Source organism: Ciconia boyciana, chromosome 18 (genome assembly GCF_034638445.1).
Source record: "Ciconia boyciana chromosome 18, ASM3463844v1, whole genome shotgun sequence".
Classification (NCBI taxonomy): Eukaryota; Metazoa; Chordata; class Aves; order Ciconiiformes; family Ciconiidae; genus Ciconia; species Ciconia boyciana.
The window spans coordinates 1,480,037-1,507,445 of record NC_132951.1 but is presented as its reverse complement, the minus strand read 5'-3'; the positions used below and the strand labels follow the sequence as shown (position 1 = coordinate 1,507,445).

General features: G+C 39.6%; 1 protein-coding gene across 5 annotated transcripts in view; it reads left to right on the top strand.

Moving 5' to 3' along the window:
* Window positions 1–27,409, top strand: part of NEK6 (NIMA related kinase 6) — a 69,314-nt gene that overhangs the window by 20,741 nt on the left and 21,164 nt on the right. For 2 of the 5 annotated variants that reach the window (XM_072882876.1, XM_072882873.1), the window contains exons 2-7: window positions 4,916–5,040; window positions 14,099–14,239; window positions 15,579–15,641; window positions 20,728–20,838; window positions 24,408–24,516; window positions 25,772–25,879. In XM_072882876.1, coding sequence (XP_072738977.1) covers window positions 4,948–5,040; window positions 14,099–14,239; window positions 15,579–15,641; window positions 20,728–20,838; window positions 24,408–24,516; window positions 25,772–25,879 — 625 coding nt within the window. In that variant the 5' untranslated portion in view covers window positions 4,916–4,947. Of the gene's footprint in view, window positions 1–4,692; window positions 4,757–4,915; window positions 5,041–14,098; window positions 14,240–15,578; window positions 15,642–20,727; window positions 20,839–24,407; window positions 24,517–25,771; window positions 25,880–27,409 lie in introns of those variants that run through there. The other 3 variants (XM_072882877.1, XM_072882874.1, XM_072882875.1) reach the window with 2 other exon arrangements.

Here is a 27,409-nt window from a genome sequence, read left to right as displayed (position 1 = left end):
GTGTTATTGTCACTGCTTGGTTGTGTGTTGAGGAGCTTTTCTTTCTTCCCTATTTGATTTCTTTGATGCTGTATTGTGTCAATGATACTGTTGCTGTGAAGAAGTGACATGTAAAGTAAACTTGTTGATCTTGGTCCAGTTGTTAGTAGAGTTATATCCTAAATACACCAGGATAGCAGATCTATTTTCTCCCGCTTCTCATGCAAGTCAAAGACTGAATTAGATGGGGAGACACAACTTTGGTTTAGACGTGGTGACCACTGGTTCTAGATGTTGGTAAACTAAGTGTTGCATTTAAGATTGCTACTTAAAAAAAAAAATTGAAGGAAAATTCATTACCTCTTAATATCGCTGTCAGTTAATGAGGCATTACATGCTTTAACTAAGCTGAAATGTTATGTAGTTCAGCCTTTTTACTGCAGTGTGGTTTACATTCACATGATGCTGTATGTAGAAACAGCTTCTTTTAGCGTGAGATACTCCTAACCCGCATAGCCTGAGTGAGGTGGGAGATTGTAACTCATTCAAGTAACTTTGAGAAGATCATTCCTTTTCAAAGGAATGAAGATACGGCTTTTGGTGTGCTACATCTCATCCAAATGCTTATGTTAATTACAAGGAAGAGTTTCATGGTAACTGTTGGATTCCATGAGATAATGTACTTAATGTACACATTGTGTAGCCTGAATGGAGTGATGGAGCAAGGGGTGGCTAAAGAGATTTAAACATTTCTTATGTGTTTATGGTTTTATTCAGTAGTCTAAAATAACTCCTATCTAACATGTTGCAGCTAATACCCAACCTAACTTCAGGATTAGTAAAATGTAGTTCAAAATGTGGTCGCTTCCTCAGGAGAGTGCCAGTAACTGGAATGAGGGTGAAAGTCACTGGTTTTAAGCAGTTGTATTGGATACTCTCATGTTCTTTCCTCAACATTTTCGTGTTTAAAAATATAATTGCAATATTGGTTCTGTAGTTAGACTTTTAAAAAGAGAGAATCTCAAAAAAACCCCATAGAATTTTGTAGAATTACAATTCTGTGCAATCTGTGTACCTTTTTTGACATAATAAAGTGCCTGTGTGGTGTTGGCTGCTATTTGAAGACCCTCCAGGAAGTCCCTTCCTGGGGATCCCCCTTCCAGTCTACCTATGACATGTGCTTGCCCATAGCCCAAGAATAGCCGAGCTGACAGCTTGGAGCAGGACACGCTGTCCCGTAGGTGTCAGCGGGCTTGGAGCTGGTGTCATGTGAGCTGTGCCGTATCTCTTTTCAAAGCCGGTATTTTGTTCTTACTTCTTCCTTTGCTTCCAGCTGTAGTGCTTTAAACAAACCCAAATACTCCGCCTAATACATTCCCATACATGCTCGTGGCAGCTAGGCTGTTCTGAGCTGTTAATTGCCTTCCTGTTGTCTAATCCCTCATGGTAAGTAACTGTACCTTGAGTTTCCTTGTGGGAGCTGGAAAGTTACGGTTCTCTTAGGAAAATGTCCCAGATTTGTATCTGATCAGATGGCTCGGGTTCTCATATTCAGAAGTAACTCCCTTTTCTCTTTTTGACCTTTAGTCCTTTCCAAAGGCAGGTCGCAGTAGACAGGACGTTTGATCGGTGTTAGACTACGGATATTTCACATGACGCTGCCTGGACATGCCTTTTATCTTGAGGCTGTGAATGTGAAATTTCTGAATTCCTTTGGAGATCAGTGGCGAGAAGCGAGGCCATCAGTAGCCTGCAGTGTGTTCTCTGTGTTTGTGGACTTAGAAGAGAAAGAACGTGTGTTACGTTCTCCCTTCAAGTAAACAGCCTTTCTTCAAATAATTAATAATAAAATAATTAAGATGGTTCTGGCAGTGTAATGTAAGGTAGAAATTTCATAGGACAGTTTAATGTTGATATTGAGATGTATTTTTATTTTTTAAGTATTCACCTGGTTACTAATAAACCTACAGATTCCCAATACTGAAGGAATCTTAAAATCAAACTTCTTCATACTAATAGTGATTACCCTTCTCCCACTGGAGTTTCATAGTACCAACTTTGAAAAACTGTTTGTATTGAGAGTTAGCCTGTTTATATGCAGCAGGTACTCCAGCTCTCACAGCTCTTTTCTAGTGTTTGTTGGAGTGAAAGTTCTTTGCTTAAGAAACAAGAAGAGTCTTTTTTTCGCTTTCTCCCTGATACTGCCTGTGCATGTGTACAGTAGCTGGTGTTGGGAAAGATCTGCTGGAGCCTAAAGGCTTGTATCACTGACAACTGCTAGAAGAACCAAGCACAACTTGCTACAGAAATTCTTCTGCATTGTATTTTCTCCCCTACTTTCCCAAATATTTAAGATACCTTTGTATTTTAAATTAAGAGTTAGTCATTGCCCAAGTGCCAGGCATGCACTATTAATATACTAATGAGGTCAGGTTGTGCTCTTTCACTGAGTGAATACTTGCCAAAACTCTTCAAACAAGTTTCTGAAAATGCTTGCGTTGGCCACTAAATCTTCCCTTGTCACCGTTACGCGTCTAGTTGCTGCTAAGTCCGCAGCAAAAATGCGACTCTAAATGACATATTACCTAGAGCATGTGTGGATAATGAATAACTAGCTATGAATAGCATTATTAAATAAGCCCAAAAAAACTGCATACAGTCCTTTGTGGGGAAAGGACGTTAGTGTATTTATTGTGCGTGTTCTGCATATGCTGTCAATGTATTTTGAGGACTGGCTTTGCTCTCGGGCCAGAGCCTGACCCCAGAACTGGCATGGAGCAAGGAGCGCTGTGATCCTCTCTGAGTGTCCCTGAATAGCCAATAAAATTACCGGGATTTGTCCTCAAGTCAGGCTCAGACACAGCGACACTGATAGTTCAAGTATGGTTTTTGTTTCCTAGAAGGGCTAGAAAATGTGTATATGCCCGGTCTCTTGTGCTTCTGCAAACAGACGATGTATCTGGCAGGCTTCCGGCCAAAAGCCTGTACCTGCCCCTGTCACTGCTCACTGCAGCGTTCCTGAAATCCGTGCACAGCTCTGTCAGAGGAGGATTAGTTAATCTGGGATTACATTGTTGTTCCAGCACTAGGGATGTCTCAGCTGCCTGATGGGCAGCTCTTTACAGCTTTACGGTACAGTTTTTGAAGGTGAGGAAGCTATCATTGCGAACTGCTGCGTTGTGCTGGCCTGGGAACCGCAGCATCCGAGTGAGCCTTCCCTCTGCAGGGAGGGACCTTGTGAGAGGGAAAGCGTGGAAACCACTTAGAGTGGTCTCAGCACCACGGCTGGGGTCTGTGGGCAGGGTGGCCTGTCCTGGTGCCGAGGCAGTGCAGCTGTATGCACGCACTGGGAGGAACGTGGTATTTCTGCACAGTGGCGATGAGCAGTCGTACCTGTACTGCTGGGTGTTGGACTTGGGTGGTGTTTTCAAATGTCCAGTGTCCTGTTTAAACAGTGACAAGTCTGGTACATCCAGTTTGGGAAGTAAGTTCCGTTGCCTCATTTAACCATTGTGGGAATTTCACTTTTCCATTTCTTTTCTCTCTCTTCCCCCCCCCCAAAAAATGAAAACTGACTACCACACTTCTGATTCCTTCTAATTGGTTTGTGTTGTGGTTGATTACAACCTCTTTTTTGAGCCCTCTCACCCCAGTACTTGTGTCTCTTCCTTCCTGCTACCCACAACCTTTTGCTTGGTTGTAAAATACTGCTCAAAATAAAATGAATCTTGTCATTCTGTGAAATAATTTGATTCAAGGTAGACCCAAGATGTGATGTGTGGAAGTTTTATGTTACAGGTGCTGGATTTCACAGCTCTTCACCAGCTGTGCTACCAGCATAAATGAAGGCTAAATTTTGTTTTGTGTTGTGACTCAGAACTTCACAAACAAGATCTTTGCACTTAAAAAAGGGAGGGGAGACTGAATTGGTCTCTGTGGGGTGAAGGGTGATTTTAGAATGAAAATGAAGTATCATTGCAAACAGTGATGGTGAGTTTATTTTTGCCTCCTTACAGTAAGCTCTGTAACTGATAACTTTTGCTAGATTCTCTTCTCCAACGCTGCATCCTTTTAATTTCTGTAATTTTTAAAATAGAAAACTTTAAAATCGGAAATTGTAATTTTAAAATAGGAAATTCTGCTGGACAACTGTGCTTAGTAATTGCTGCAGGTAAAACTGGAACAAATCCATTCATGGAATTTTCCCTTGTTTGTTTGTTCCTAGAATAAGACTTTGATCTCGTTGAATCTAATATGGTTTCTACCTGCTGCTTCCTGTGGCTTACCAACCTGCATGAAAACTTTTAGCTTCGGGGTAGGGAAGAAAGCGTGTGGGTAAAGCTACACTTCATAGGTTGTCCCTGGCCAAAGAAAGCTACAATGGTCTGGTGGGACTTTTTGTAATTTTTATTTTACAAATGGAAATGTGCTGACCTTTCTTGAATGGTCCACTCCATGTCTGATCATCTGCGTTCGGTAGTTCTAGGGGAAGCAGCACTAGTCGCTGTTACAGTTGACAAAAGCAATGCCTTTTGTAGATTACATGCCACTGACCAAATAAACCCTTTTCTGCTATTTTGCTTCTTATGAAATGATACCAGTAATATTTGTGATATTGGTATTTTTGTTTTGTAATCTCGGGAGAGCTGGGGTGGCCTTGACCTGTTGCTGAGTCCTTTCTGCTTGCAGGCAGCAGCGGGTGCGTTCTGGTCCGTCACTGAAGAGCTGAGCTCCTGGGGGGCTGGTGGTGGATAAGGGCTGGCTTGCTTTGAGAATGGTATGTGCGAGTCAATCCGAGGGAAGAAAGGGGAGGAATCAGTTCTTGCTGTCTTGATGTACAGCCACGTATAGGCACACCCCTAGAAAGAGTTTCTTGCTTTCAGCGCTGGATGGATAGCGATGAGACTTCTCTCTCCCCTCTTTCTTTTAACTCCAGCAGAACTGTGAGGCAGAGTCTGGTATGATACCATGGAAGGGCAGCATAACCATCCACATCATCTAGGGGACCAGAACAACCCTCTTTGCAAGCTGCCGGGGCAGGAATATCAGCATGATCCCCAGGTAAGTGCACGTATCTCTTCAGTCTTTCTCCTTCTCTGTTTTCTTCCCTTCCTCTTATAAAGGTCTATCGATTTCTTGGCATTTAGCCTCCCCCCCTCCCCCCTTTTGTTTATAGTGCAGTTATAGCAGTTTTAGGGTATATCCAGTTTGGGATTCTGCCAGCCAGCCAGAGTTTCCTGAATCTAGTTTTTTGATGATAATAAGAGAAAAAGGAAATACTTTGAATTTTGCTTCAAGCAAGTATTTTTAAATCATCTTATAAAAACATGTACTGTGTTGGCTTTCTCTTCTCTTTGATTTCTTGAAGAAAAGGCCAAAGAAAAGCAGTTGATTGTGTAAATGTATTTTATCTCCTTTTATAGTTTAATAATAAATGCTGAAGAGGTAATTACTAAATACAAGAAAAAGTTCATCCTACATGAAACTGTAGGATCTCTGACTTCATTTCCTGTGAGTGTCTGGAATCTCTCCATAATGTATTTTGTCTATGCTATTATCAAGTTTCACTATAGAGGCTCATATCTCTCTCCCTTCCCTGCCTTTCTGCGGAAGTGGGATAAACTAGGGTTAGACCTGTATCCAAAGTGATGTCGATACCTTCACTGTAATCATGAAACTTGGATTTTGTGAATTCTGGCTGCTTGCCTCTTTTAGACTGTTAGTTTATCAGAGCAATTAAGTTTTACCTATATGTATTTTAAGGAGTAAGCAAAGCATCATGGAAAAGCTGTCAGAAAGAAGACCATTGCAGCTGTGGTGTAAGGTTACCTTGCGGAGGGGGCTGTGGGTGTTAATTTGTCATTCTAAACGTGCCGTCCAGTGGTGATCAAGGTTCCCGGAACAAGAAGTGGTCGTTAGGAAAGCTGTATCAAAACACAGTATAGGATTTGCAAAAACCCCAAGTTGCCTACACATAGAGTACAATGGTGAATGTATCTTACGCAGCACTGCTGGGAAAGTAACGTTGTATGGAGCAAAGCCCCCCTCTCCTAATGTAGCAATTTGTCATATTAAGTCATTTAATAATAATTGAATCCCCTTGATTAATCTCCTAGAATTAGCCAGTTGCATTTTGAGCAATTAAGGTTAATTACTGCCTCATTTGGCAGGATAGAGCCCCTGTAATTATTTCATGAACAAGATTAGGAAGTGTTCCTGTGCAGCAGATACATTCATGGCATCTTGGAGCACATGTTAGAATTTGTAATGACATAGTTAAGTGTAATTAGTAGCTAATAATCTATGTTCTGCTGTTATGCTGATGCTGAGTGGGCTCATTTTGCTGTATGGTCATTGTTCAGTGAAACCTCCCCTCAACTCTGTTAATATCCAAGTTGTGTTAATGGGGGTCTCTGAGTATACTCACTGTTCTGAGAATGATCTCGTTTGGAATTCGGATTGCAGAAAGACTTTCTTTTGTTTTCGCTGCTAAAATAAAAAAAAAGAAAGTTGAATAACAAAAATATACAGTCTGCCAGAGAATAGGAAAAAAATGCCTCTCCTCAGCAAACTCAGTTTAGAAATGAACAAAAATTGTACTATTTAGAGGGCAGGCCACCTTACATTGATGGCATGGTATGATTGCTTATTACGTATTTCTGATTTTCCATTTTGCAGGAACATAATTATATATCACTTTCAATTTTCTGCTACCTATTACCTGGAAGAATCCAAAATCACATCATTTCTTTCTTCTGAAGATACAAGTAATGCAGACACACTATATAATAGCTTGTGGAAGAGAGGGAGGTTTGGGAAGGAAAAATTGACCAAACTTGTCTTGCAAGAAATGTCATGCATGGCAGGGATAAAAGCTTAAGCAGAAAAAAAGGAACTTGAGCTTTTAGTCTCAAATGAGGAGGGTTCTTTATATGGAATGGCCCTCTCTTCCTTCCAGCCCTTTCATTCAGAACTACTGTGCACCCCCAAAAGACGAGAGCAAGAGTGTGCTCCTCTGGGAGAAACTTTTCCTGTAACTACGCTGCTTCCCAAAGCTTGCTCCCCCCGCCCCACGTTCTGACAGAGGTGTGACTTCTGTTTTATAACTAGTTAGTAAGAGCTACGAGTGAGTTAGCAGACTTTGCTTTCTGTCTGTAACTACTATAGTTTAGTAATAAGATGACACTTTTGAGTAATGCTTCATATTTAGAAGTTTTCTAATTAGAGTAAGTGAGTATATAAATATTAAAAAGGCCCAATAAAATCACAGTTTAGCTGCTGGCTCCCTTACCTGCCAAGCATTACCCTGAAGAAGTTTGTCAGCAAGAGACAGAACATTTTCTAGTAATGTTCCAGAGTGAAAGTGTCAGTTATTTAAGTCTCTGGATTATTTGGTTTTTATAGCAGTAAGCAATAAAAGTTATTTAGGAGTAAATCAGTGATATAAAAATACGGAGCTATAACTTTTGACTTAGTTTTTGTACTATATAAACATAATAACTCACTTTTAAACAACCCTTTTATATACTCACACAGCTAGCAGCAGAGCTGTTCATTTTGGTTTGCAAATTAAAGCTAGATTTGAACTGGTCATCTAGCAGCAAAGACTTCAATTTATTGTTTTCTGAAATGCTTAGATTATTTCTATGTTAATATTAATTTCTTTGTGAATATCACCTTGGTCTGCTGTTTTCAAGCTGGTATTTCTCCCTTTCCTTGTCATAAGCTAGTACAAATATCTGCTGATAGGGATATTAAAACTTTGAAATTCAAGCCAAGTTCTTCAGCAAACTTTAAATTCTAGGTAACAGGTCAGGTTAAGGATATTTTATGATGGCTGTGTAGTCTAGTTTTGAAGCTGCAAATTGAAAAACCTGATGTATTCTTCAGTAATTACTTGACTACCTGTTTGAAGGATAATCCATATTTTAAAAGTTTCCTCATCTCTTGTGAGCTTAGAAGTTCTTTTTTTAATCAATCTGTTCTAATGTGGTCTCATAAATTCACACTGGAATTTCAACCTCAAAGTATGCAGAATTATTTTCAGGTAGGCATTATTGAATGGAGATGGGTGTATAATTTGGGACATCGTAAAGAGGTTTGAAACACCAATGTTGATAGTAAATCATTGCTTATAATGCATACATGTTCAACTGGAGGGGCTGAAGCTTCCCCATCTACTACCGCAGATGTCTTTTAAAGGTGAAATTAGTTTACAGTAAATGTCATTCAGATGAAGTATGCACTTTAGAAGCAAGGAAACCATTGCTTTAAAATTAATGATGCATTGCAAATATCAGAAAAAAACTTATATCCAGCGTAAAGATAATTAAAATTCAGGTCAGAAGTGTATGACTTAGTCGGGCTAAATTTTTTAATGAGATTTCAGAAAATTAATTGGGCGAGTATGTTTTTACTCTTCTAAAGAATATTTCATTTCATGGCTCTACAGGAAAGATGCCTTTATTGGCATCTAAGGATTATAGTGTCTGACTTTTTAACTGTTGGTTAACCAATCTTTAACAATTTTTAGGTTGATTACAAATAATCTAAACGTCTCGTGACCTTGTAGCCATTTGTGCAGAATGATGACTAGTGCTGGTTTTCCACATGCCAATCAGAGAGCAGTAAAACAACTGGCTTTATTATTAATTAACATTAGCACTCTGGGTTTGTATATTGTGCAATTAGCAGAGAACATTCTCCTTTTTTCAGCTCATTCAGGCTTATTTTTTTCCGTGCCTCTGGGAGAAGCAGTCGTACAGGCATTGCTCTGCAGCATGTTGTATTTTACTGATATTTTTGTCTTCAGTCTCTCAGTACTCTCCTTTGCCTGAAATGCTGGGTTAGAGGCTGCAGGAAAGGCTGCTCGGACAGTGTTCTCAGGACTGCTCGGGTTTTCCCCAGCTCTTAAATAATTACAAAGAGGTAAATTTATTGGCCAAACAGTAATTGTTCTGGAGATTGGAAGTCTTTTCCACAGAACAGTTTCTTCTTATTCTTCCTTATCTCAAAGTACAAATTCTGAGCTATACAACTCCTCATTTAAAAAATATAAAAATTCTGTTCAGGTTATGTAGCTGTCCTACCTGCACATGGTTATAGCAGCGTATGAAGGATTTGGGGGAAATGGTACCGAATCTCCAGTTGTAAGCGTTGGCGGGTTTGTACTCCCGCGCGCTCAGAGAGTCGCCTCTGGTGGCACTGTGACAGACACCCCTGAAAACGGGGAAGCTGAAGTAGAAACTACATCCTATCGCCAGGAGCAAGTACATAGCAAGGAACTTCTCTAATGCTGTCCTCCTCCGTATTTGCCTGGGTTGCTTTATAGTCTGGTATAGAGAGACTCCTATTAATCTTTAATAAAGTTTCTTATCCTTGCAGCATATCTGTTCAGGTGCGTACAAGATAATATAGCTGAAGTTTTTATTTCATTGGATTTTCTTAGTGTTATAAAACCTTAGTAGTTCTGTTTTGCAGAAAATCTCGTAATGCTTCAAAATTTGAGGCTGAAAGTTCCAGTAAACTTCTCCGTTAAGTATTGTGACAAGGGCTGTCGTTGCATACTTTTGCCAGCTTTGTAATTTTTGCTCTCGCATCAGTGACTACATCTAAAAGAGAACATGTATGCCAGAGATGTTGTCCAGAATAGCTTGTTCTTGGAATAATCTCTGCATTTCTTCCTAAAAATGAATAGCCTCTTTATTTGAATGAGGAATTAATTGACTTTAATCTTTGGCTTTTTTTTTTTTTTAAATCAGTGGAGTAGTAGAAGAATGGGACTTCATTGTGTGGATAAAGAGAACAGCCTTTGTCTCAGAACTAGTTCTTCCCAGACTGTCCCCTTCCTACAGCTGCCCTGGGAACAGAAGTGTGCAAACAGCCCAATTTTCATGGTGTCTTTAGAGGTCCAGTCTTTGGGGGGGTGGGGGTTCTTCCCCCTCTTTTTTTGTTTTGTTTGTTTGTTTTTTTAAAGCTCCATCACTGACCTTGAAACCTGTTCTGCAGAGGCAGTGGCTTGGTTTTTCTGTACTCATGCAGAACTGAACCCTTCACTGAGCCTGAATTTGTCCTGAAAATGAGAAAATCTATTTTTGATGAACAGGTTTGAAGATGATGGTGGTATCTAATTTTACACACAATTTATATCTGTAAATAAAAACTCTGAGATTTGCAGAAATAAAGATCATGGTTTATTTGAACGAATAGGTGTTGGTTCTTTGACAGCTTTATGAAAAATGTGGAAGGACTTGAAAAAATGGAGTTCCCCTTGTCAGAAGTCATGAAATAAGTGAAATATGTGTAAGGCCAGACTGTAGGGATGATATGCTGAGGAGGCAGATCTTTCTTAGGTAGTCTAAATGTGTCCTTGTAACAGTATTTGTAAGAGTTACCTGCTTACGTTGAAGTACAGTAAAGCATAAGAGAAGGTTAATTTTAAACAGACGTATGGGAAAATGGACTGCCCTAATCAATAGGGAGCTTTCTGGTATGGTTTGGTCTAACCTGAGCATGCTCTCTGGTTTATACTGTAATCAAACATCTTCTAGCCTGTATGAAAGCTCCATTACTTTAATTAGGTCTGATAGGTTGTGATAGCAAATGCAAATCTAGGTCATTGCATATGTAAATGTGCAGCTGTAGTCCTGGAGGATGCCAGAACATATCAGCTAAGGTGTCCAGTCATCACCCAGCATTAACTCCAGCATGGCAAGCAGACTTTATGTGCTAACCATGTGAAAGTGGTTAGGACACACACATACACCCTGTCACTTGCCTAACATTTATTTATATTTTCAAGTTAAGAAGTTGCTAGATATTTCTTGGCACATGCTTAAAATATTAATTTACACTTAAACACTCTTGGTTTAAACACACAATTTAATGATTTATGAAGGGCAAATGGATACCACGATGGATTGCAGCATGGATGTCTTCCTTTAAAAGGAAGTTTTGTGGTAGTTACTTCATAGAATCTCGTTAAAACTGCTACCTCTGTTGTGAATGTTAACTCCCAAGTTAGAAAAGCTTTTGCTCAAACTTTCTTACTGCTCAAGGAGGCACGCGTTCACGGTTAAGGAAATGCTTTGATTCCTTTCTGTTTTTTAATTAGGAAAAAGTGTTTTCTAATTTTATATACTGACACCTTTGTTTTGGCTGGGTAAAGCGATTTGCTTAGACAGCTGGATTACTTTGCTTAGTAGCTGATGTTAAAAAGTGGGGAAATGGAGATGTTCCTGGTTAGTTACCAGTCAAGTTGAACAAATACTTGTGTTCAGACATTCTTGTGGTGATCTCATCACGCACAAAATGCACGTAAACTAATGTTTCGTTAGCGCTCCCTGGAATGAGGTGAGTATTGCTGCATTGCTGTTTATCAAATCCCTGCAAAGAGAGATTGCAACCAGTCTAAACTGAGAAAGCTGCAGGGGCTGATTACTTTGAATATTTGCTTGTCTGGTTTCATCCCATGTTGCCTTACTTTGTTGATAATTTAGTAACTTAAAGGGGAATGTACGTAAATAATAAAGCAGTGTTATCTTAACACCCTGCTATTTATCTGATGACCCGTAGGCTACCTTTCTCCTCATCAGTGAAAGGGTACTCCCATTTTATTGTATACCATACACTGCAAAGCTTAGAGAAACGAATCCTGAATCTTCATTTTAATTTTTATTTTGCTGTGTTACAGCTTGTAAGTGCAGTATAACTTCAAGCACAGCACAAGTACTGAGAGTAACCTTCCTTTGCTTGCTCGCACAACCTGTGAGCGCAGCCGATGGTGGCTGCACCGTGAGGTGGGGAACGGGGCTGCTTTCAGAGTATGGGGGAGACTAAAGTGACCTTAAAGGGAAACACTCCCTGAACGGTTTATGGGAAATACTTGATGAAATTAGCTTCCTATTTCTGTGTGACTAGCCTTCATGAATAACTGCCAATTCTAATGCAGCCGTCTTATTTGTGTAGGTTATTGTTCATGAATTAAAATTTGTATTGTGTCGTCTTTAGCCTAGAGAAATGAAAACCCTTTCTCATAGTGTGAGAATATTTAAATGCTTATGGTGATAGATGGAAAAACTTACCTGTGGCCTTGGCATTTCAAAAATAATTACTGGAAGTGTCGTTTCATCTGAAAAGGAGTGGGTTTGCTCTTTTAGGGAACTTAAACTGAGAAAGCTGATGATCGTGATGGCCTGGAGTTAAATGTCCAGTTATGTGCCTACTTGAATTAGCAGGGATTGGCTGGACATTATGGTATTGCATTTTTGTCTCCTCTGGAGTTCATAACCGTCTAAGCTTTTCAGTTTAGCAGCAGTCCTTGCTCTTCGTAACTGCAGAGCTTTATCCTCAGCAAGTTCTCAACGGCTGACACAGGGCAGTGGTGTGGACGTGCAGGGCAAGCTCTGGCAACAAACAGCCTTTTGCTGCCAGAGAGATGAGGAGGAAGAGGACAGCAGAAAGACCTGGTGGTCTTTTCACTGTCTGGTTTGTGATTTATATCTGCCTCTCTATAGCATCAGCATTTATAAAACGTAATCATTTTTCTTGAGTATCCCTGCAGTGGAGTAGCTTTTGCTGTGGGGATGTCTCCTGCATTTGTTGTGGTAAAGATGCTGTAAAGGTGACAGTCTTCAAAATAGCTAGTCTTGGTTGATTGATGCAGTTTGTGGGTCAGAAATTACTAGTTAGGGGACTGTATTGGTGAGTTTTCTTAAAAACATTGAATTTTACAACTTTGTTTACAAAACCTCTGCCAAATTACTGTGATTGTTGTTCAGAGTTGCACAGACCTTGAAATCTGGAAGCTTTTTCAAATGTCCAATTCATACTTTTTATTGTTTGTTGAATAGTAGTTGTTTTTATTTCTGTTGCACAGAAGTCCAGACTTATTTACTCGTCAGAATAAATATACACTGTAAGAGATCCTCATGCTGTCTTGTATGTAGTGCTGGCAAAAGATGCTGGACTGAAAGCCTTACCTGCATTTTGAATCTTACTTCCAGCCTCAGCTCTGTGTTAGGAAGTGACAGTGGCAGCAATAACCATCTCCTTAGAACATCCAGCCCTCCTGGCCTGCTCTCCCCGGACACTGGCGCTGGGGTTGTCTGCTAAGGATGCGGCTGTGAACGAGGGCTGCGGCCCTGGGAAGCTCCCCCCAGCTTCTGCTGTGTCCTTGTATTTTTGTGGTTTTCGATGGGAACTCTGAAATGGCTCAAGATGCTGAAGCTTAAAAATATTCTACTTGGTGTGCATGGCAACTTTAAGTAATTAATTTTCATAATTTCTTTTTTAAACATTGGTTAGCAGTCCCGTTAATTACAGAAGAGACCAGGATGGCTCTAGGGAGCAATTCCTAGTCCACGGAGTACATAATCCTCGTTACGCTGTGTCTACCTGCCCGGCTGGGTATTTACCTGAGCCGGCTCAGAAGTAGGCATCAGCATCTCCCAAGTGACACAAGCTGGCAAAGTTGATGAGAGGGTGTGTAACTAGGGAGACAGTAATTTGGGACTAATTAGTAACTTACACGGAAGGCAAGGCTTTGTTTCCTTTTTTAAAAAAGTCATTTAACTTAATTCAGCCTATGTGACTAATATATTTACTAGGAATTAATGCATTTATGGTCAGAATTATCTATTGACTGCTCAGCCTAGTTTAAATTCTTCACCATCAGAAATGAGAGCAAGAGGGTGTGCGCATTTGGTGATCTTAACTCTGTTCTGTACATTTTTGGTAGCTGTTACTAGTTTTATGCTTTGGTTTGGTTAATATTTTTACGCAAGTCTCTGCCATTACGTGCGTGTGTGCTTGTGGCTGTATGCTGCACTTTTATATTGCAACTGCTCTGGTATAGTATTGTCTGAAGTGGACAAAGAAAATTGAAGGTGGGAAAAGGAAAGCCAGACCACTCCGTTGTCCATTGTACACCAAATCAACACCACATTTCTTTGTCTTTCCTGCTCGGCAATCCTTACTGTGAGGAATTTATCCTCTTGAACATGATAAGTCATAGAAACCACTAGTTTGCGGTTATAAAGAAGACAGATTGGGAATGCAAGGACATGTTTTTGCATCACTTTTGCTAGATCATTGATTTAATTTCTTTTGACCTGAACAGAGACATTTAACGTCGTACCCATATCGCTGCACGTTGGCAGATTTTCAGATAGAGAAAAAGATTGGACGAGGACAATTCAGCGAAGTTTACAAAGCAGCTTGTCTTCTGGACAGAAAACCTGTGGCATTAAAGAAAGTTCAGGTGAGCATTTAAGTTCAAAGTCTTGCTATTTAGCAAGTAGAATGGAAATGTTTTAAGTGTCTACACAGGTTACTTTGAGTCGGATACCTCTTTCAGTATTCTTTTGTCAGCAGTAATAATGCAATGAAATGCTTTATAAATTGAGAGTTTAAGGTTTGAGAGCACTGGATGATCTGGTTTGATATTTTTGCATCAAAAAACCCCAACGCTCTTGCTTTCTTATTTTATTCAGTTGGGTTTTAGAATGTTGTTTTTTTTTTTTTTACTGTATTGTTTCAGGATGAGGAATAAAGAATAATGCTTCTGAAGGTCTCAAAGCAGTTTTACAAATATTAAGTCAGGTTGGTTTCATGGTGCTCAGTTTACATCTGGATATAAGAGGCCAAGTGGTCCCACTGTGCTCCTGCGTGCCCCTCGGTTGTGTCCTCTGTGGCTGCCTTCTCCGTGTGGCCTCCATGGGACCCTATTTCCATTTTGAGCAGTCTGTGTGCACTCCACGGTCTTAAACCCACTCCAGGATGACGAGGGATAAAGTTTCTAAATCCGAATTATGTAGCAGTAGTGCAATCTCATACTTATTTTTAATTTCACTTTTTACTTTATAAAAAGGGTTCACTAAATTATTATTAAACGCGTGTGAAAGAACGAGGCCCTAATGGCCATAGTCATACAGCTAGGAGACTGCCATCTCGACACAGATGATTCATGAGAGCACGAGAGCGTGGAGGGAAAAATGCCTGTGCTTGCTGATGGAGTTTTAGAAGAATTTCTGAAAAAATTCCATGTGAGCAGTATAGAGTTGTAACTTGGCTTGAAGTATTGTGCTGTGTTCAGAAACGCATTTTGTTTGAAGAAATTTTCCTTTAATCCTGCAACAGAACTTTTAAACTCTTCTTTCTAGTGACTGACTCTGTGATTATTAGGGAACGAATATTAATGCTCAGTATTATTGTTAATTATTACAGAGAGATCAGTGAAAGCTATATCTCTGTTTAAAAGAAAAAAGTAAACCTCTTATATTTTATTTACCATGTAAAATTAATAGTAACTAAACTAACTATGTTTTGAAAATCATGACAGCAAATTCACAAAGTAGTATCTTTATTTTTTGTGCTGCTTAGAATATTGCCTACAGGTTCTAAAATTAATTTTACCCTATTGCTAGCCCTTTAGTGGTTTCAAAATAAAGAAAACATTGATCTTTCTTTGATCTGGGGGTTGTATGTATACTCATTACAGTAGAGGATACACAAATTGGGAGAGGAAAGACCAATTTCTTGTTAAAATAAAAAATTCTTTTTTGTTTTCATTTTCATCTTCTATGTTTTTGTCTTTGAAGATTTTTGAAATGATGGATGCCAAGGCTAGGCAAGATTGCATTAAGGAAATTGATCTCTTGAAGGTAAGAGTTTTTACAATGACTTTTTCTGGTTTTTTGTTTTGAGAAAAGAAAAATAGTTTTCAGGTTGGCGACAGTCATTTACCTTTTATGGCAAATAAAGCTTATCCAGCGCACACAATGATCTTAATAGACTGTGCTTTCTTTTGCAAGCTAGAATGCCTGCGTGATGCAAGAGTTTTGTCTTAAAGCTTGATTTTATTGAGTTTTCTGCCTATAGTCTAAGGAATCTTAAAAATCTTTCTGTCATAAAAAACCCCACAAGTACTCTTCTTCCAGGGGCATGTAAATTCTGCGCTTCATGTGTTTTGAGTTTTGTTGTGTTTGTCACTTTAAAATAAACTAATTGATGAACTAGCTAAATGGGAAAACAGTTTTGCAGGTACATGTCATGTATGTGTATATATATAAATATCACACATTAAAAAATGGTAGTTTAGATAAAGGCTCTGAAACCAGAGAGTGTTTTTAAGTGATTAAACCAACTAGTGATTTTTTTTTTCTATCTCAGTAACGTTTAAAATGTTGGTAGAAAGTATATATACATTGCACTTTAAATATCTATTTTGAGTAAATGCAACAGATTGTAGAAGGCTAAAATCTTAGTTTAGCTAGTCAAATTTAATTTTAAAAGTATTAAATAATTCATTTTGTAAATGTGATTTTAGGTATTTCTATTTAAATTGTCAATTTATAGTCACGCAGTTGTAGACAAAGCTTGAGTCCACTAGACTGTAGTGAAGGTATACAGGATAAACATGAAGATAGCAGTTTGTGTGAACATGATCCAGTTGCTTAACAGTCATGGAGAAAAATATTGCCAACGTTAACATTAAAAAAGAGAATTTGTGACATTTTTGGGTTCTAGGTAACCTAAGCAGTTTTGTCTTGAACTCTGGTTATGGAAGATGTCATAAACTTGCACAGGACTTATTCAGAGCAGAATGTGCAAATTTATTAGAATCAGAGGAAAAGGGAAATAAAATACCCACGATGACAGGAGACTGGAGAAGGTCAGCTCCATCCGCCTGTGGGGGATGACCAGCGGCAGCTTACCTGCTTGTGCAAAGCTCACCGAGAAGCCAGATACCAAACCGAGGTGACCGTAGTGGCCGAGTTGTGAAAGCCAATACGATACATTGAGCTAAATAGGGTTGGTAAAATTGGATTATTTTGCACAATATTTTAGAGAAGACTAAGAAACATTCTAGTAAAGTCATTTAGTTGGGGTTGAAGGGAGGAGCAAGAACAGTTGCTGGCAGTCTACAGAAACATACTACTATGCTGTTTATTATGCAAAACATTACTGTGCTGGTAGTTTAATTATTATTTACTGTTGAATGTCAGCAAATCTCCCTGCTTGGACAGTTGTGTAGCACCATCCAAGGAATCTGAAGTCTGAGTATGTTAAAAAGTCAGTTTGATGAATCCCGATGTATTACAGATGCAAAGGGGATATATTTCTTAATACTGCCTATAGTTCACTTCCTTCAAATGACTACTAGTTTTCAAGTCAGAGCCACCAAAATCCATTGAATTTTAGCCAAGATGTGTGTAGCTCAGCTTCTGAGAAGATCAGCAGATAATAAGTAAAAAGTAATCAAAGTTGAAATTGCCAACTGGGGAGCCGCCATGCTGTTCTGGTCGGCGTGTTTGCTAACCCAGTGCAGGAGCAGGCTGTTCCCCGCGGGTGGCCGGCAGAGTTACTCGGGGTTTGTCTGGAGGCAGGGGACGGTTGGTCTGTCAGCGTCAGCAGCTGGAGTGCACGTCACTCTGTGCCTTAAGATGAGTAACTTGTCAAATTGATATATCTGCAACTCATCTTTTGCTAATTGATCACTCCCATGCTGCCTGTTCTCATGGCTTCCTAGAAATAACCGAAGGTCTGCATGTGGAAGTGCTGGGACAGTCGTGGAAAGTCACATTTCAGAACTTCAGAGCTGCTGCATCGGAGTAGGACGCGGGTCCCTTCTCAGGGCTGGGTGGTAGATGTTACCATTTATGCAGCATGGGGCAGAATAGTCCGTGCTTGGAAGTAGGAGAGAGTTTTAGAAGCAAGGCTTCAGTTCTTGCCACAGAGTATGCATGATCTCTGGCCTGGCTTTTTACGAAATTCCATGGGGTTTCTTGTTCTGTTGTGAGCTTTTCACGTTTTGATTTCCTTTAGAATAGTGTGTGCGCAGCTTCAGGAAAGTATGACAGGTGTCTTTTTCTCAAATTAATGACTTATTCGCAATAATTTTAATTTCAGCATTTTTAGTGTCATTGTATTAAAAGATAAAATACCTTTCACTTCCTAAATTTATCAATTAATACAATTGTTCTTGTGTCTAGAAAGTGTAAAGTGTGTAAGGACCCAGTTCAGCACAGTATTTCAGAGTCTGTTTAAATCTTGCTCAATTTAACTTTTCTGCATCACTGTTGATGTGAATTACATGTCTGCCTTGCAATTGAGTCTAGTGTCTGGCCATGTAATATGGGATATTCATATTTTTTAAACTTTCTTGCTACTTTTAAACTGGTGTCTAATATGAAGTTTTTATAGACTATTACTAAACAACTTGCTGTAAGGGCTTTTCTTTCTTTGTTGTTTTTATTTTTAATGTAGGCCATTGAGGAATTTGTGAAGGAATTACACAGACTTGCTGTACTCCATCCCTGTCAAAATAATACTTTGTCTTTTTTGGTCAGACACTTCTGAGTGACCATGGAAATAAAGAGGGGGGTGGGGGGGTATGATTTCCATATGAATTATAATTATTCAGAATTTCACAGAAGGCAGACAAAACTGTATATTACTTTCAGTGTAATTCTGGCTAAAAGGTTTAGGTAAAGCAGCTCAGTAATTTGGCTGTAATCAGCATTTGGGCTGCCAGCACCCACACTCGCTCATTTAGAGGTGGCTTACCCTCCCGCATGCCCCTTGCTGCCAGTGCCGCTGTGCATACACATCAGGCATTAACTGCCATCAAACTTTCAGGATGCATTAAAGAAATAGGGAATGTCATTAACCCAAGATAAAGTGTTTGTAATCTTTTGTGCATTTAAGGATTTGTGAGAATGAATATACTTTCCTTCTGACAAAAGAAACTTCAGATAGTCTTTTCCATGCCACAGACAAATACGACAGTTACAAAAATAACCCCGGAGTCAATATATTTATTTAAAATAAGGTTGACAAAAGGGAGAGTGGAAGTTTGGCTTATCCAGAGTGGTCTACCTGGCTGTTCTGGGAAAACAGCGTTCAAAGGTCAGTGAAATAAATTGTAGGAAAAACATGTACATCTGCCTTCACACCTCAGCAAGGTCATGGGCAGTCTGCTGGGCCGTCTAGCAGGGCTCCTTCTAGAGCCCTCATCCCTCTGCTCAGCTTCAGCAGAGGGTGGCGTCAGCTTCTGCTGCTGAGACGGGAGTCCTCGGAGATCTGCTCCTCAAAAGAGTGATCACAGAGGTTAGCATGGTGGCGTGGGTGTTTGCTTGTTGGCTTTTAATTTTATATAGCTTCATCGTAATAGAAGAAACATCCCTCTTTAGATCTAACGAGTTTCTTCAAATCAATACAAACCATCAGTAAAAAGTATGTACATGCTCTCACAAAAAAAAATATTTAAAATCTGTATGTCAGTTAAGCAATGCTTGGGTCTGAGTAAGTTGGGTTTTGTTATACCTCTCCAGAGGTGCGCATCTTCATTCCTTGTTACAGTTGTCGTAGTCTGACGTTGTGTTTTATTGGCACGTGGTGCCGAGGCTTAGGGAAAGCCTTGTTTGACTGCTTGAACTTCCCAATGCCTAGGGATAGGCTTAACTGTATCTGCAAGAGCAGCGTGCAGTACCCGGGCAGCGGGTGTGCCCGGATAGACGGTGCGTGTGATGGTGTGGGGGGAGAGGGGCACCCTGATGTGCGTTAGGTGTCAGTGGCTATTCTGCTTGTGATTTTGGTGCTTTTTTGGCTGGAAGTTGATCTTTGATCGATGTACCTGAGAGCAGACATTTAAAAGAAATTTCAGCAGAAATGGTGGCCTGTGATATTTATTTTATTTATTTATTTATTTAAGGCTTGGTCTTGTGGGAATGTTCTTCTCCTGATGCCTGCACATGGATCCCATTAAGGCTAATGCACACTAGTGTCGAGGCATTGCAAAGCAGAATCTATCCCCTAATGTGCATGCAGAGAGGAGTGATTAGCATGATGGATCATAACAGTGTTTCTTTTGGCTTTGTAACCCCTGGAATAGACAGGTTGAGTCGCAGCTGTTTAGTAGATGAAATGCTCACTTTAGTAGTTTCAAAATTTACTGCATTTCTAAGAGCACAAGAGAAAGATAATCTAATGCAAAATGAGCAAGAGAGAGTGAATAGAGAGAGCTGGATACTTTATCTTCTAAGCAATTACTGTTTTCCACTTTAAGAAATTTGGACATAAAATATAAAAACAGAAATTTTAATTTGTTGAGCCTGTTTCTTAATTTAGTCCTGCAAGTCAAGCGTAACAATCTGAGAAGATCCACATTTTTAAGAAACATAGGAGGAAAAAAAAATTAAAAAACCAGTTGTGAATATAAGAAGAATCTATACCGAAATGAAAAAAGTAATCCATGAAGATGCAAGCATAAATAATCAGAAAAATAGACTGACGTATGCAATTTGTGCATTATTTTCCTCCATCAAAGTTTTCATTTAATTCTGTTCTTATTCTAAGGGGCAGAGAGATCTCAGGGAGTACTGTAATCAACAGTTGGGGGTTTTTGTTTATATTTAACAGGGGGGAAAAAACCCCGAGTTATTGCTTAACAAAGTTTCTTTCAGGTTATAGCCTTTACTGTTGTAAACTCACGAAATATTTAAAGGCAGTTTCACCCTATTTTGGTCCGTATTGCTCTTTACTTAAGACAATTTTATTATGCTGTGCTTGCGGTAAGTGGTATTTCTTACAGGATTTTTGTCTACGATAACCCAGAGCACAGTTTGTAGTGGCACCCATTATGAACTGTTTTGCATAATGATTACAAAACTGGTACAGGTATTGTATCTTGGAGTTGTCATTACTACAGCGTTATAAATTTTCTTCTTGCATTCCCTCTATCTGCAGCAACTGAACCACCCCAATATAATTAAGTATTTGGATTCTTTTATTGAAGACAATGAACTTAACATTGTCCTGGAACTGGCCGACGCTGGTGACCTCTCTCAGATGATTAAGGTAAGGATGTGTCAGGTCTAGCGGTGCTACAAACTTTCGGGATTAGGCAGAGACAGGAGGCGGTGGGGGTAAGCACATCTGTGTTAGAAGCACTTTTGTTCTCCTCTTGTGGTTTTACACACCCACAGGGTGCTTCCAGAGCCTAAACCAAAGTGTTCGGTGGCATTTTAAATACGCCAGGCTATGCCACTTGCTTCTAGTCGTGGCTTCGGAAGGGAGCAAGCCTCTGTACGATTTGGTGGGATGTGTGTTATTTGCAAGGTTGATTTATCCAGTCTATGATTGATGGGGACATTTAATTATTGTTAGATTCACTGTTCACATAGCCTGTCTGCCACTCTGAAGACATTCAAGAAAGTGTATTGACTTTCTTTGCAATGGGGATTTGGGTTTGAGAAAATGTTTCAAGTACTTGTTCTTCTCTTATGTTGCTCTTAGGAATACTTGTATTGCTGCAAACCAGCTTTAGTTAAGCTGTTACCACCTGCTTTTATATTTTCTTTGACACGTTAATCTTTAGACGTACATCCCTTGTGAGAACAGATGTGTTATATCATGTTTGTTAGCACTCTCAACCTTCTCTCCATGTTTTACCTGTTTTTTTGCCATCATTATTCTGTAATTATCATAAACGAATGTTTGGAAAGTTCTCCTCCTCCTTGTTGTCACAGTTAAAATATCTTATTAACAGATTTGTTTTCTTTGCCAGCAGAGCTATGAGGCACTAGGCCAAAGGCTGTCAAACAAGTTATCCATTTAGTCCATAGTCAGCGGCTAAATTTACAGTATCCATGAAAAATCTGCTCCATCTCATAGGAGAGTCCCCCTGGGCGAGCGAGCTGGGAACAGGCAGTTGCCAGAGCCGTTCCTGGGGAGAGCCCCAAAATTCCAGATGCAGCCTTACTCCACAGCCACTCAGTAGCAGGAGCGATGGTCAGATCTGCCCCGAACCTGGGGGACGAGCCGGCGGTGACCAAAGCTGCACGGTCGGGCTGATGCCACTGCCTCGAGTGCGTGGTGACTCGCGCCAAAGGCGGCCGCCTCCCGCAGCCGCGGGGGTCAGGGTCTCGGTTGTGGGGACAGAGCTTGTTCTTCTGCTGGGGGAGAGCTCAAGCGTATTTTTATCTTTCACTCTTTTCTTGTGTCTTCTTGTATGTTTTGCACTTTTCCCAACAGATCCTGGGAAAACTTGCAGTTTATCTCAGGCTTTTTGTAGTTGTGGCTAAAGATGGGGAAAAAAGTGAGGATTGTGAGAGCAGGAGTTAGGGCTGTGATCATCCTGGGGTGTGCAAGTGTTTTGCTTGATTTTTAAATCTTAGTTATAAAAAGTTTTACCTACATAATTGTGAGATACTATCATACAAAATATTTGCATTTTTTTGCAATCTTAGTTTAAAACATTCCCTACTGATAAATATGTTCATTTATCTATCAGGGTTGCTTATTTAATTTTTTAAAATTACTTTCTATGTCATTATAAATAGGAGTTATGTTTTTCCGAAACATAATTTGTAGATTCTTAGGTTGACAACTTGAACAGCACTGTAACTCGTGTTCTTTCTGCCAGCGCTCCCCAGCCTGGTCTGTTTTCCCACGTGTTTATCGCAGGCATGAAGAAGATGCACTAGGTTTTTTCAAGGTCATATAAATGATGCTTTTCCATTGGTGCAAATCTTGGCATTCCTTTTGTTTTTTTAATAGAGAAAAAAACCCTAAAACCAAGAGGGAACAAAAGTCTCCTCCTAAATATAGCTTTAACTGCAGAAGAGGAGTTTGCCCGCCTGCCCCTCTGCGTCACCCCCACTCCCCACCCCTCCCTTGGGAAGTTACGCTTATGTGAGGATTTTCAGTTTCGGGGAGGCGGTAGGAACAGCAGTAACAACACTCTGAAGGTGCGAGAGTGATAAAAACAGGGGCTGTCTTTGTCACGCCCCTGGTGCCTGCATTATTTATGAGGTATTGTAAAGCTGATGTAAGAGTGTGCTGCAGGATAACCCACTGGAGAGTTGGGACTTTCTTGTAAATGTCAGGCGAATCTTATTGGACATGACATTTAGAAAATCATCACTTGTGGTCTTGCATATCCACTCTTAAATACTTTAATGAGAATTAAATAATTTTATCGTGTATATAACACTTTATCCCTCACCCTCTGTAATTCCTCTGTGCTCTCTATCAAGTTTTGGTTTGAAACCGTTGCAATCTGTCAGATTTGCTGCCTGGGGAATTGCACGGTCGTGCCCCTTCACAGCTGATCTGCAAAAGAAAATTTGCCATTACTTGAGTCAAACACGAACCAGTAACAGCATTTCACATAAAATACAAAATGTGACAGCGGACATCAGATGTCTGTACTGAGAGGAAAAAGCACAAGATGCAGAAAGGGGCAACAACCAATTCCCTTCCTTTATTCTTGCTCTTGCACGCTGCTGATGGAAATTCTCAAGGGTACGATGCAAAAGAAATGCAGTTGCAGTGTGCTAGAAGGGTGTACAGCGTTTCAGAGCTAGTCGTTATCCAATGACGCTTTGTGTATCAAAGGATGAGGATAAATCTTAAACCTCTGGAAGCATATTATAAGTGTGTTTCGTTAATGCTCTGGATGAAGAACTGGCTCAGTATCTAGCACAGGAAGAAGCAATGAGAAGTCAGGGACCAATAATCTGAAGTAGCGCAGTTTTGGGATGCCTTGGAGGAGGCAGTCACGCTTTGTGTGTGATGTGCGCGGCTGCTGTGCATTTCTGAAGTGGAAAAAGAGTAGTTGAAGATATATAACGTTTAGCCTTCACTGAAGTGTGCAGCTGGTTATTTATTCCTGTAATAAGTTGCTCGGGAAGAAGACTTCAGCATTCCAGAGAACCATCACCGTGCTGCACTCCTTCATATTGTGTGCATTATGCTTACGATTATTTCATTTGAGAGCTGTTAGCGCCCAGAGGTCCGTTGAATCCAGACTCAACTTTGCTTGGCACTGCATAAATGCACACAAAATGGTCTTTTTCCAGATCTGTGTGTGTCTTGATCAGTAGTGTCTTTTTGTCTCACTACAGATAGTTCAGTTAATTTAATATTCCTATTATGCATGAAATAGAATATATTATTCTACCTGATCACAGAAGAAACCTGGATACTTTATTGATATTCTGGCCATCTTGTAAAAAGGGGAAACAGATTTCCTTATTGTTGTTAATAGACTGTACAACAATGAATGTTTACAAGATATTTTTTTTTAATGATCTTTTGTGACTTAAGGCAAAATATTTGAGACATTTGTTGTTTTGAGGCATTAAATATGTTTTGCAAGATAATTAAGGAGATTAATGCTAATTATAATTGGTGTCCATTCAAAAATGTCAAACCTATTTAAGCATATTTTTCATAATAGTTGTTAATTAGTGAACTGCATTGAAGTTTACATACAGAGAGAAGGAGTTAAAAGCTAATCAGAAGAAAAGTCATGCTGCTGCAGATCTGGAAGACATGAGCAACCTGCAGCTGACTAACATGAGTCCAGGAACGAGTCAAATATGTTGCTTTTTCACTGATCTTTTATTTATTTCCTCCCACAGTATTTTAAAAAGCAGAAACGGTTAATCCCGGAAAGGACGGTGTGGAAATATTTTGTGCAGTTATGCAGTGCAGTTGAACACATGCACTCCCGCAGGGTGATGCACAGAGGTAACATTAATTCAGTCTCTTTTCACTGAATAATAATATAATGTTCCAATTAGTAAGCGCCTACATTCAAAAACAATTATGCTGATGTTCAGCCAATGCATGTTTAGAGAGGCTGGAGCTTGCAAGATGGATTTCTCCTTCTGTCTCTTTGCCTCATTGTTAAAGGATTCAGTCCGAAGTGAGTGTGGTATTAGGAAGATGAGCTGCTTTGTATTCCAGACACTGATATTAAGTAGAAGTGTCAAACTTGCCATTAGAAAAGTGTCAGAAGTAAAATGCTGAGACTACTGGATACAGTGAACTCTAAGAAATAGTCTTCATTATATTAGCTGCGACCTTAGAGAGCTTAGAAGAGTTTTTCTGTCTTGCGAGCTTTTCTGAAATATTAATACAAATACGTCCCACACTCTCGTAACCTGTTCTCCATTTTCATTACTTATTTTTTAATCTCTTGTCTTAGAACTTTTCGTAACTTTGAGCTTTATCCAAAAATTATGTTGTTTCTTTCAGCGTAAATGAAATGCTTCGTGAGGGATTTGACCCAGGAAATGCAAATATCCCAAAAGGCACCGATACCAATCTCTGCTGCTTATTATTTCCTTTATCCTTCAAAGCAGTGAATTCTTCACTTTTTTTTTTTAGCAACATGATCTCATTTTTGCTCCTTTATACATCCCCTGATGCAGTTTATCAGTTGTACCTGAATTAGGCCTGTAATTGGTGGCTGAAATTTGGAGCCTCACACATTTAGTCTGCTTTAACGTGAGGAAAGAGCCTCACTAACTCAATCCTGACATGACTGCTTGGTAAACTGGAGTTCTAGTAATTTTTACACTCCATGAACAAACTGGGCTGTATAGAGTCCAGAATTTATGTATATGTGGGACAATAATTTGCCCTTGGTGTGAGGGGAGCATAGCGGGCAGTACACTTTCCTGTAGAAAACAATAATTTCCAAAGAGAAGCAGACTTATTTCTTTGATTTCCATCAGTTAAAGAGGTTGCCTCCATTCTGTTGTGCTGTTTCCTACATTTTCCCTCATTGGTATTTCTTGTGTGCTGGGAAGTGTGCTCTGATTTTTGTGTGTGTGCAGAGCTTGAAGTCTTGGAAGACTCAGCCTATCAAAGCTATAAAGAAATGCGGTTCTGCTCGAGCCTCTTCTGTACAGAGAGCGCTCCAGGCTATGTTTCTATTGCAGTATTAGAACCAAATAACCTTTTGTGGCTTTGACCTTTTACCTTTTTCTTCTTGCAGACATAAAACCAGCCAACGTGTTTATAACAGCCACAGGGGTGGTGAAGCTGGGAGATCTTGGATTAGGCCGTTTTTTTAGTTCTAAAACCACTGCAGCACATTCCTTAGGTAAGATGGTACTTGTACAGTTGTCAGCTGTGGTGTTCAAAAGAAGTGGTGTCTGTCCTCTTACTGTGACAGAAGCTTGATTCAGTGGGTGCCTACTATGTTTTCTATGATATGTGTTTTAAGTACTCTTCATATGAAATTAATAGGTATTTTTTGTTTTAAAACTCCACTTGATTTTTTTTGCTGGAAGGTCTGGCCTGGTAAGTGTATGATTTATAGCAAATGTAACAAACGCAGCTTTTCCACTCTAAATGGCATGTTTGCCTGCCCTCTGCTACTGGAATTAGATGTTACACCACCACCGTTTTTAGCAGATGCTGGTCAGCAGTCTTACCCTGAACAGGGGTTGTGGCCCTCGTCTGAGGTGAGGGAAGTGTTCAAAGCCCTCGCAGTTTGTCTGTTCCAAAAAGGGACTTGAAACTCAGCTTAGGCTTTAAAGATCCACATTTTCTTAATGTCTTCCACTTATCTCAAGGTTGTTTTCCTGCTCTTCTGTTGGTGCAGCTCATTGTTCTTGCCAAAGCCTAGTACCTTGCTTTTATTCTTACTGAACCGTATCCTGTTTCCAGACTCTCTTACTTGTGATCACTTTGAATTTTTATTCTGTACACTGCTGTGCTTTGGTTCATCCCAGCTTCTTGTTACCCACAAAGGCAGTAGTGTTGCCACAGTGCCCCATGTTAATGCATGTGTTGGACAGAACTAGAGCTATCGGCTGTCTTGCAGGACTTCACTTGAAGTAGCCTTCTACTTTGACAGGGAACTGGTTTTCCAACCAATTTTGCATCCATTAAGTAGTTTGATTTAGATTTAACAGCTTGCCTATGAGTAAAGTTATAAAAGCCTTGGATAAAAGCGTTAAAGTTGTAATACATCTGTTGCTTCTGTTTCCCTACCTCTGAAGCCTCTTAACTTATCATGGAAAAAAATTATATCATTTTTCATGATGTTTCGTGGACCAGTCATAGTGATGATGATTCGTTTCTTATTCTTTTTTCTGTGTTTTACAAGTAGCATGATTATACCTCCAGCATCTTCCTGGGAATTGGAATTAAGTTGACTGATTTAGAGCATCTGGGTTCCTCTCTCCCTCATTTTTACCATTAGCATTAATTACAATGCTATAGGAAAGTATACAGTATACACAGGTCATTCTTTAATTCTTACAGTATAAAGTATTTCATAATTGGTCTGTAACCTCTTGAGAGGTGGCTGATTTTCCGTTTTTTTTAATGGGTCTTAATTTTTTTTTTTTTGAGTCACAAAGATACTTCTGTGTTACAGCAGTGAAGGAACTTTGGCTTTTAGTGCAGCATGTAAGCTCTTTTACATTTAGCGCTCTCAGTTGATTTTGGAACAGATGACATGTTTTTGTTTCACTATTTGTCTTTGTGCAATTTCCTCCACTGAGTGTGAGTCTTGCTCGATTGTTTCTTATATGCATACAAGCTTAATTGATAATACTCACCAACAGCACTGGGGCTTCTCAGTGCACAAGAAAGGAAGATAGATGCCTTATTTTGTTTATGC